This window comes from Mixophyes fleayi, chromosome 2 (genome assembly GCF_038048845.1).
Source record: "Mixophyes fleayi isolate aMixFle1 chromosome 2, aMixFle1.hap1, whole genome shotgun sequence".
NCBI lineage: Eukaryota > Metazoa > Chordata > Amphibia > Anura > Limnodynastidae > Mixophyes > Mixophyes fleayi.
This window is the reverse complement of record NC_134403.1, coordinates 321,355,299-321,366,878: the sequence shown is the minus strand read 5'-3', so window position 1 is coordinate 321,366,878 and position 11,580 is coordinate 321,355,299. Positions and strand designations below refer to the sequence as shown.

At 41.1% G+C, this 11,580-nt stretch overlaps 1 protein-coding gene across 6 annotated transcripts in view; it reads right to left on the bottom strand.

Moving 5' to 3' along the window:
• Positions 1–296: 296 nt before the first annotated feature.
• Positions 297–11,580, bottom strand: part of IFT22 (intraflagellar transport 22) — a 13,951-nt gene continuing 2,667 nt past the window's right edge. For 3 of the 6 annotated variants that reach the window (XM_075196746.1, XM_075196747.1, XM_075196748.1), the window contains 4 exons: positions 10,693–11,418; positions 7,099–7,185; positions 5,933–6,135; positions 297–768 (listed from right to left, as the gene is read on the bottom strand). In XM_075196746.1, coding sequence (XP_075052847.1) covers positions 620–768; positions 5,933–6,135; positions 7,099–7,185; positions 10,693–10,910 — 657 coding nt within the window. In that variant the 5' untranslated portion in view covers positions 10,911–11,418 and the 3' untranslated portion in view covers positions 297–619. Of the gene's footprint in view, positions 769–5,932; positions 6,136–7,098; positions 7,186–10,692; positions 11,419–11,580 lie in introns of those variants that run through there. The other 3 variants (XM_075196751.1, XM_075196749.1, XM_075196750.1) reach the window with 3 other exon arrangements.

The following is an 11,580-nucleotide window of genomic DNA, read 5'->3' as shown; positions in this document are numbered from 1 at the left end:
TGTAAAGCGCTACATAATTTGCTGGTTCTATATAAATAAATGTTGATGATCAGTCCCTGCCCCATTGATTTTACAACACAAAGGGAAATTTTTGTCAGACGCCAGTAATATGTGGCTTTATTGTGCTTTTCCAGTGGCCTGACTGTGCATATGCTGGCATCATGGTGCTGTAATGAGGGCATGGGGCTGTTATGCCAGGCATGACCAGTCCCGAATGTGAACATGAGATAATATACCAAAAATATAGGGTTATATACAGGATTATTGGGTGTGTTACAGCAAGAAAAACAGCCAAATTCTTTATCATAGTGCCGTGTATCACACGGTACTCCAAATTTATCACCATCAAACATTACAAGTGTGCACAGCAGACTTTTAATACTTTTTTCAGTAGTGTTCCATGCTAGGTTAATCATTTTGGTGCACTAAATTTGTCTGACGGATATCACTGTTGATATAAATTATAGCCAGATATATGAATAATGTCCATTATATAAACATATATTTTTAATAATGTAAGTAAACATCCTTTGTTATAAATCTGTGTTATGTACAGTCCTCAGGCCTCACTAAGGAAACTCATTATTAACAAACATGAGCTTCTCGGGTCAGTGTAGTGTTAGGTGATAATAGACATCTCTTCCCGGTCTCTGCTCTCTGATAATGAGCTGATGACACCTTGTAGATATTTTACAAATTCCTTTCTTACATCCTCAGGGTCTTCTTCTAGATTGGAATGTACTAGTGTTAATTTGGTCAACGCTGGAGCTGTAATGAGAAACAAAGAACCTTCATATAACTGTATTAATTCTTTAGATCATATTCTAAACCAAATAAATATATACCAAAATATTACTATTCCTAAAGCCCAAGTTTATAAAATATAACATATAAAACAAAATATTTTAATATTCACAAATAAATATGTAAATGTTAGCAATTTACTATTCACTACAGCTCTTTCCTATGGATCTCTTTTCCTAGTTATCCTATAGCTGCACTTTCAAAGTTATTCCCTCAGAACCGTCCCTCTCATTCTCCTTCTTTGAAGTCCATTCCATCCTGCTCTTTGCTTCACATCTGCGTTGCAGCCATTTGTCACCGTCTCAGGCTCAGTATACCAATTCCTTGACAACTTGGGTCTCTCGCTTACTTGCTATCCACTGACCTACCCACTTTCATTCTTGGGGATCTGAATACTGCTGGCAGGTAAACACTGCTCTCTGCATCCTTTGATCTCTCCCAGTGGATGTCATCTCCCATTCATTGCTACCATGTGTTTTCTCCTCTCTATTCCATCTCTCGCTTCTCCAACTTATCCTTTCCACTCTTCGACCAGAACCTTCGTCTTCTGCTTCACATTGCTTCCCTCACCCAAATTCATGCGAAAACAGCACCTATGTGCTCCCCTGTCCTGCTGCAGCAGTCTCTTTCTACAACACTACACTCACAGCAGCTCTAGACAGGTTAGCTCCAGCCACATCAAATCATCTCCAGCAGTCCAGACCCCAATCGTGGCACTCCAAACAAACAGACACGCCAACTGAAAAAGTCCTCACATACTGCCCAACGCCAATAGAGAAAATCTCACTTCAATGCCAGCTTCCTCCACAACAAATTTATCCTGTCTTCTTACTACAGTACCCCCTCTCTGCCCAAGCAAACCTACTTTAAGCCCCTAATATCTACCCAGTATGCCAACCCTCGTCTCTGACATCTTCAACTCACTTCTATGACCATCACCACTCCCTCCCTCTTTCTTCCCTCATTGCCATCTACTTGAAAGGGAAAAATCTCCCCTTGCCAGATCTAAAACCCCACAGTTCTTTGTCTCCCATTACATAGGATGAGGTCTTCACACTCTTCTCTTCCCCCGCTTTTCTGCTCTACTGTAGCTTTCCCTTCTGTATTCAAACATACCCTAATCTTAAAATTCCTCAAGAAACCATCTCTTGACCATCTTTCGCCAAGGTCCCTGTTTCCCTCCTATCCTTTGCTGCCAAGCTGCTTGAGAGATGGTGTACAATGCTTTACCCACTTTCATTCTTCTCACTCCTTTTACTACCCTCTGCAACTAGGCTCCCGCCCTCTACATTTCACGGAGGCTGCCTTCCCTAAAATGACTAATGATTTGCTCACAGTTAAGTTGAAGGGTCACCTCTCCATACTCATTTCTTCGACCTCTCTGCAGCTTTCTTTCAGTTGACCACAAACACCGTGCTCTCCTAGTTCACTTCCTAACTTTCTGAATGTTCCCTCAGTGTCTCTACATTGGCACATCTTCACTTTCCTGTCCCAGGGTTCCTCAAGGTTATGTTCTTGGACCTCTGCTTTTCTCTTTTTCCACCTCTTCTCTTGGTGAATGAATACTTTTCTTGGCCTCCACTACCACCTCTATGCAGAGGAGACCTGATTTACCTCTCCTCTCCTGAGATATGCTCCTTCTCTTTCATCCCATGTACCAAATTATCCCTACTTTATCTCCACTTGGATGTCTCAATGCTACTTAAAGCTCAATTTTGTACAAAACTAAGCTAACGTTCCCTCCTCCCAGTGTCCCTACACCCCTAGTCTTCCTGACTGTTGACAATATAACATTCTCCCCAGGTTTCCATGCCCGCTGCCTTGATGTCATCTTTGACTCCGCCCTCACCTTCACTCCACACATCCAGTCCCTTGCACTATGTCACCTCCTCCTTTGAAATATTGCCACAATACACCTATTTCTCACTCAGAATGTTAACAAAACCCTTATCTATTCTCTCATCATCTCCTACCATAACTACCTCATATCTGGCCTTCCTGTTACCCATCTCTCCCTGATCCAATCCGTCTTAAATGCTGCAGCGACACTGATCTTCCTCTCCCTTCATTCCACATCTGCTGTAAGACTCTGCAAATCCCTACACTTGCTTCCCTAACCTCCAGAAACCAATTCAAGTTTCTCAGCTTCAAAGCCCTCACAAATGCTTCCTCGTCATACATCTCTGACCTCGGCACAAGATGTTCTCTCTCACGCTCCCTCTTAGATCTGCCTCTGATCTGCACCTCCCCTTTCACGCTCTCCTCCAAAACGTCTCGTGCTGCTACATGCTGTTCCCCTCTTATGGACCTCCCTACCCTGCCTGACCAGACTCTCCCTTGACGTTCTGTCTTTCAGGAGCTCTCTCTAAACCCACCTGTTTACAAAAAGTTATTCCAACCCCGCCTGATACTACTCCCTCAGCTACCATACCACCCCTCTAGCTTCTATTGTCTCACCATCATCCACTCAATCTATATTGTAAGCTCTCACTAGCAGAGCCCCCTTTACCATCCGACTCATGTCAGCACCTTCTCCATCAACCTCTTATGTCCTTGTATTTCTGTGTAATGCTGATTGCATGGTTCTGCAAAGTTTGATGGCGCCTTATAAATAAACAATGATGACCATTATAGTGCTATAGGAAACTTACTATATTTTTTCAAAATATTTTAAATCACTTTACTTTGTGAACAGACCCTGAAGTTATAGGGTCATAAAATTCCTCTAACTTGTAAAGTAGCAAGAATATGATATTATATACTATGCCATGCAAGATACCACAGCGTATTTATACATGGGAGAGATCTCAAAGATGACCTCCAGAATACTGCATGAAATATAGCAGTGATTTTGAAGTGTTGTTGAGAGTGGTTAGAGTAGCTGTATACATTCTTCAGAATGTTTTCGTGCAGCCAAGGGTCTTTTGGGAGTTTAAGTGTGAACATTATCTAAAGTAAATAAACCTGAGCTTAACATTCATGACGCTTAGAGACAAGTTGCAACTTTAGTCACTAGAAAATACTGCCATACTGTGATGTTTACTATTGTTTAATTATCATTATTATTATTATTGTTTAATGTTTACTATTAACTGCCATACTGTTACCATTCTTTACACAATGGTCTCTCCAAACAGTTATGGAAATAGGCACTATTTAATTAAGACACACATGCAGCCAGATATGCATAATATATTTCGGTGTCTTAGTGCTAATGCCTGTCTATTAAAGCCATTTAACTACAAAATAACTAGTCAGACTGGTATTATACTGCCATCTAGTGTTAAGACACAAATATCACATATAAGTCCCACCATAGGTTTTCTTATCTATGGATTAAAAAAAAACTCACAAACATAAATGTTAATATTTCCATATAGACACAAAATGATGTGTCTTCTACATTTCTCTGTAGATTCTGGCACTTCCCTCTGCAACTGGGTAACACTCCAATAACACTAGGTTATAGCTATTTTTATATCACTATCCAGATAAATTTCCTTGTTTTCCACGCCTTGGCAAGAGTAGACATTTTGGGCCTGATGTAGAGTTGAAAGCATTCTATTTATTTATTTGTCACTAGATTTTCCTTTTAGATCCATTTGAGTTCCATAAATAGACGTTTGGCAAAGCCAATCTAATGCACAACCAGCATATTTACGGGTATTCATTCAAATTATTGTCTCCTGACAATTGGTAAATCTCTCCGATCCTCCTATCTGCCAGTGTCTGCTTTTCCTTGTTTCTTTGCAATATAGAGAAGACCTAATTCCTAATAATCTTTACATGACCCTGTAATAGGCTGTCCACTTAATATATTAATGTGCATTGCTCATAAGGAGTACACAGGGCCGTCATCAGGAGGGTACAGCAGTATGGGGCCCAACAGCAGTATGGGGCCCAAAAAGATTTATTAGAGGAGGTGGCCTTCACAGTGAATTAAGGGATGTAGCGAGCTCCATTTCTAGGCAGCAGCGGCTTCGGAGATGTGACAGAGGTAGGCCTCCCCACTGAATTAAGGGATACGACAGCAGGCCCCTTGAAATCAGCACAGCTGCCTCCACTCCCAAGATGTCAGGGCCCCACAGCTGTTGCTCTTTGCTCCAGTCCCAGCCCCCAAGGTGCACATCTTCCCGAGAGATGTCCGGCTCCAGGACAGAGAGCCGCAACAAGGCAGAGAGGCTCCCTGCAGCATTGCTAACATTATGTAATAGATGACTTCACAATGCTGTCGATGGTGAGGAGCCAAAAGGAGGCAACAAGAAGAAGCAGAGATGTAAGTAAACTACTGCAGGGTTAGATAGATGGGGATAGGGTTGGAAGGGTGGGGGACAAATGTTGGGTAGAGGGTCATTTTATAATGGGGGTGGGGGGAGAGAAGGGAGGGAGACTTGCCTGTGACCTTTCTAATGGCCCCCGCAATTTCTGGTGGAAGCCCTGACAGTACATAATGAAGTAGTATAGCTCATACTCCCCCAATCAACCCCTCCCACAATCCTTTGTAAAGTCAAACGCCTGTAGATGGCTCCCGGTGGCTGTGTCACAGTATTATTATTATTATTATCATTGTTTATTTATAAGGTGCCACAAGATTTCCGCAGCGCCGTACACAATACAAAACAGTAAGCCGTACAGGGTAAAACATTACAGAACAATAGACGAGTATTACAAAGACTCCCAGAGCACCAGGTATAGCAATTATAGTGAGTCTGGAGCAGAAGAACTGGTATAGAGAGAGGAGGGAAGAGGGCCCTGCTCATAAGAGCTTACATCCTAAGGGGAGGGCGAACCGACAGCAGGCACAAACGGAGTCAGTAGGGATCAAGAGCAGGAGGAACGAGAAGGGACAGGGAAGAGAGAGGTGAAGAGAACGAGTATAGAGAGAGGGTTAGGTGGATGGCTGGTAGGGTTACCATTGCCAAGTTGTGGCAGCATTAGGGATAACAGCATTATACTGTGGCTCACGGAGGCTGATGAGTAAATAATACTAAATGACTATGTACCTCAACACACAAGCAGTACATACTTTTTAGGTAAAGAAACCCCTGCAGATTACTATCCTTCTTCAACTTTATCGTAATATACACTACACCTTCCCCCAGGTGTCTGGTTTTTATACCATACTTACAAAAATTTGGCCTCTCTGCCTCCTCACTTGATCCAGGCTTGATATGTGCTATCAGAAGACACTGGTTGTCTTGTAATCGCTGCTGTTGGATAAAGTTGATGTGCCACAAGTCAATCTCTTTGAGGTGACTTGGAATATCTGCATTAAAAACAATGATTACCCCGTGGGAATCTTTCATTATGGCGGGCCAGCAACTTTCAAATCTGCAGTACCAAAAGAAAAGACAAAATGTTAAAAAAAAAAGAAAAAAAAAAAAAAAAAAAAAAAAAAGATACATATAAAACAAAAAGTGAAATAAAAAAAACAACAACACTTGAACAAATGCTTCTGAACACTAGAGAAAAGACGGTAAGAAATATTTATAAAAAAACAAAACAAAACAAAAAAGCTCAGTATTGCCAATGACCATATACAGTGTATATTATACACTATACTAAAACAAGATTCTTATATACTATTGAAAAGGTCACGCTACTCGGACCTAGAGAAGAGGACTTGCCAGGCGGTGGCCAGACCATAGAGCAAGGACTACAGACACCCGTCCTCCCAAGGATGCCTGGGACTTCAGGAGAAGGGCTAAATACTCTTTAGTGTGTATGGGAAATATTTATGGCTAGGGTAGAAATTATATTTGCAAAATAGTCCCTTTGAATCTATTTTGTACATTTAACCTTTAAGAATAAAAAAAAAAGCAAACATACACTTTAAAACATTGCCTCGAAGATGGACATCTAAATTGTGTTTTTTGAAGTTACTATTCCTTACTACCATATAGGTATTATTAAACCAAAATGATCTTTGCAATTGATTCAATTGGTAAAAATGTTTCTATTTTTATTATAGTACAATATAGAAAATAGTACTAAGCATAATAATTTCCAAATAAACCCTAACCCCCCTAATTAGTAGGAGAGCCAATAAACACTTCTCTCAGGCTGACAACTAAGAACAGTTTGTTGCAGCAGGTCTAAGTCTAATCAATCAATTATATGAACAACCTTTACTGTCATCAATTTACTTTCAAACTTCTTCTTGTCAGCCTGGGAAAGCGCTTGTTGCAAGGACGATGGGAGTTATCCATTCTACCCCAGCATAACCAATCTTCCATATTCATTTGTTATGGTTACAAAGTGCTCTTTTACTCAGGAGAAAGCATAGGCATTTACTTGTGATCGCCTCCACAGTCCCATAATTCAACTTCACATCCAGGTCCCTTGATCCCATTTACATTTGGACACTCAAATTCTAATATTCTGTAAATAAAAACATGTGTTAGTATGAGAACCATATGAAGACAAGTATTTAGCAAAAGCAGCATGTGAATATAATTCACCTAATGAAATGACCATTATCTTAGAGTGGAGTTTTAGCTGAACGTCTTATACACTGCTCACTTTACGACAAGTTTTACTACACTCTACACATCTGTCTTTGTTATAGAAACAAGTACACAACAAGTCCAACCAGTTTTCTGCGCCATGCGAGAATGTTAAACATATGCAAGAGATCAAACAGACAATAAAAATACTATAGGAAAGAAAACATCAAGGAGTATATTTACTAAACTGTGGGTTTGAAAACGTGGAGATGTTACCAATAGCAACCAATCAGATTCTGGCTGTCATTTTGTAGGATGTACTAAATAAATGAGAGCTAGAATCTGATTGGTTGCTATAGGCAACATCTCCACTTTTTCAAACCCGCAGTTTACTAAATCTAGCCCCAAGTGTTATTTCTTTACTCCAGTATACTGCTAAAACATATCTGATCCTTTTTTCATTCTCTATATTTATTAATACAGCAATAACAGAATTAATAATAGGATACTCATGTGGGACCTATTACCATGGGGCCCAGGAGCAGAGCCGGATTTAGACCTCATAGGGCCCTAGGCAGGATACTGTTTTTGGGCCCCCTCCCTGAAACAATCCATAGCACTATATTTTTGCAGCCTACCATATACCCCTATAGTTACGTAGATATGAAAGCATGTGCCGCCGCATGCCTACCATATACCCCTATAGTTACGTAGATATGAAAGCATGTGCCGCCGCGCACGCCGCCAAAGGAGGTGAGGGCGTGGCTTGCATCTTTGGGGGCGTACCTAACATGTGAAAAGAGCAAGGCCACCCTGCTGCAGAAAAAGGCACCCCTAAATAATTACCAAGCAGTCCCGTTTTTTTAAGTAGTTGGGTCAAAACAACATAATAAATATTGAAGTCAGGGCAGAAATACTTAAGTTGTTTGCAAAAATAATACGCATAAATCCAAGTATGTGCTCTTGTCACTTTTGTCCCTCTATCATCACACTGTGCCCCTTCATTGTCACTTTTGCCCCTTCACAATATCACATGTGCCCTTTCACATGTGCCCTTTCCCCCTCACCATCCCCACCTCTGTACCAATCACCACCACCACCAATGTGCCAATCACCATCACCACCTCTGTGCCCATTACCACCTCTGTGCCCTTCACCATCACCACTTCTGTGCCAATCACCATCACCCCTTCTGTGCCCCTTCACCACCTCTGTGCCTCTTCACCATCACCACCTCTGTGCCCTTCACCATCACCACTTCTGTGCCAATCACCATCACCACCTCTGTGCCCTTCACCATCACCACCTCTGTGCCCATCACCACCTCTGTGCCTCTTCACCATCACCACCTCTGTGCCCATCACCACTTCTGTGCCAATCACCATCACCACTTCTGTGCCAACCACCATCACCACTTCTGTGCCAATCACCATCACCACTTCTGTGCCAATCACCATCACCACTTCTGTGCCAATCACCATCTCTGTGCCCTTCACCATCACCACTTCTGTGCCAATCACCATCACCACTTCTGTGCCCCTTCACTACCTCTGTGCCCCTTCACCATCACCACTTCTGTGCCCCTTCACCATCACCACTTCTGTGTTTTACTTACCTTTCTATTGCGCGCTGCTCCTCCTCCGTCAGTCCAGATGTAAAGAAAAAAAAAAAAAAAAAAAAGAAAGAAAGAGTCACGTGATCGCTCGTCGGGTCCCGGCAGCCTCTCCTCCTCTCTCTATCACTGAGACACTGAGAGGAGAAGAGGCTGCCGGGACCCGATTCGCGGCACCCCCCCCCTCCCCCGACTTTTTTTAAAAATTACTCCTGTCCCCCCCAGCTGTGCCCCCCGAGAGCCGCTAGGCCCTAGGCAGGTGCCTAGGTTGCCTAGCGGTAAATCCGGCCCTGCCCAGGAGTTCCAAAAACAAGAAATATAAAGTTGCTGGAGCTGGGTGATGCAGTTATACACACAGACATGATCACTCCTCCTTTTACAATCACTATGAGGAGCACTGCTGCAATAATGACGTGAAAGGGAATGCTGTGGAAACTTAAACATGACAAAAGTCCGCATATTGTAATGCACAATTGCTATTTCTTTGTTGAATTTAACAGATTGACATGAAAAATTAAAACAGTTGCATGTGCAAAAGTCTAAGCATAAACTTTATGGAACAAAGTGCTGTGAACTGATGAAATGTAACTTTCTGGTCACAATCAGACAACAGCCCAGACAGCAATCCAAAACATAACTCAAAATCAACCATGAAGTACACATTACAGTATAAAAGATATTTAATTATTGAAAATCTGTGCGGCGATCTTAAACGTGCAGTACACGACGAAGACCCAAGAATATGTCTGAGCTAGGACAGTTCTGCAAGGAAAAGTGGAGGAAAAATCCTAAAGCAAGAACAGAAAGACTCTTTTGCAGGCTACAAGGAACATTTGTGAGTTCTGCTAAAGGAGGTGTTACTAAATACTGAGTGGCGGGGTGCCCAATATTTTACATGTGAAACGTTTTATTTTCAGCAAATAGATAGTACTTTTGCATTAAATTGTGCAAAAATATTTAAGTTTGTGTACGGCAGAGGTTGTCTCATCTTCTTTTTTTCTTAGAGACCAAACATGAAATTTGACCAGGAATACCCAAACATTTGCAAGCAACTAACAGAAAGTGTCATTATGATGACGGGAGTGGAGGGACCAGAACCAAACAGCATGGGTGACACAATGATTGCGTCACTGGAGCCTACATGTGATTCCAACCCGAGTGCCAACTTCGTGCAGTTCTTATGTTCTTCCTGTGTCCATGTGCCACAGTTCATACATACACCGATAGGGTAATGGCCTTCTGACAATACTGGCGTGTGTGTGTGTTAGTAATTATAAGGTCTACTGGGTCAGGGACTAATGTGCTGGAATACATTATATGATTGCACAGCACTGTTGGTGCTATTTAAATAAAGGGGAGTAATAATTATGTGTGAAATGTTGTCGCCACAGAACATACCCTTCTGTCCAAGGTTAAGTAATTACACAATAGTATTTTTAAACTGTATAGTGTTTTGTAAAATTAATTTCCAGACAAAAATGTTTTTGATCGCGTTACAAACAAGCCCCTACACCCACCAGTCTCTAATCTCAATGCAGAATATTTTGGTTCACCTTGAGCTGATCACAGGAAATTGCAACTCGAGCAGTATAGAATAAGACTGCATGTATCATAGATACAGGAGATTTGTAAAAAAAAAAAAAAAAAAAAAAAAAAAAAGCAGCTCAATGTGAAGCTATCTTCACAAGAATCATTTTTGATTATTATGGGCGCTTGAGTTAATGCCACAGAATGCACCTTATTGGTATCATCAGCAGCTCCTTAACACTTATATGCCTGACTCTTCAAAGAAAACATAACACAGACTTATAATGTATACTTGTATATTACCTTACACCTTGAGTTGGACTGTATTCTCCTCCTATATACTCTGTGGCATCAGCTAAAAAGTTGGCCAAAACAGTCTTTCCACACTGAAACGGAAAAAGAGAAAACAAGTGTATAATGCGTATGAAGCTTTCAGATCTATACAAAAAACAACAGTGTTTTGCACGTATCCTGAGGAATAGTTCTAATACAAGCTCATGAGATATTTCATCACATGACATCTCAACTAGAGTCCATCCATGCCTAAATCATAGTTTCTCTGACTACGGAGGAAGAGACACAAATGTGTTGTAAATCCATGAGTATTTACTGCATCCCAACTAGTGTTCTCAGGAAGGCTGAGGGGTTGAGGGCCATAGACAACATTTAACTACACAACAGACTGGCTCTGAATTGGAAAGTTTTACAGTTTAGCTTTAAGTACCACATTTCTTTTTTATACAACAGTGTGTTGATACCTTCCCAAATAAATATTGCTATAGTAATTTAATTATTCACATTAGTTCCTATACTAGTGGAGTTAAAATAAATATTCCCTACCACATGGAAACACACAAACACTAGGGTTAATATTGAAAAAAGTCCATTAGCTTACCAATATGTCTGGGAGGAAACCGGAATACCTGGAAGAACATACAACCTGTTCTCAGATAGGACCCTGGTCGGAATTTGACCCATGACCTCAGTGCTTTTAGGCAGTCATGCTAACCACTGTGCCAAAATGCTTCCCTAGTTAAAATATACACTAATATCATTTACAGTCTAGATATATTAGATTAAAATTGTTTTGATATGCTGAAAATCTTTTATTGGTAAATAAAATAAAGCATCTAATGTTTTTCAGGGAGATACTTCTAACAAGCTTAATTAGACAGTGTGCTACAGTATGTT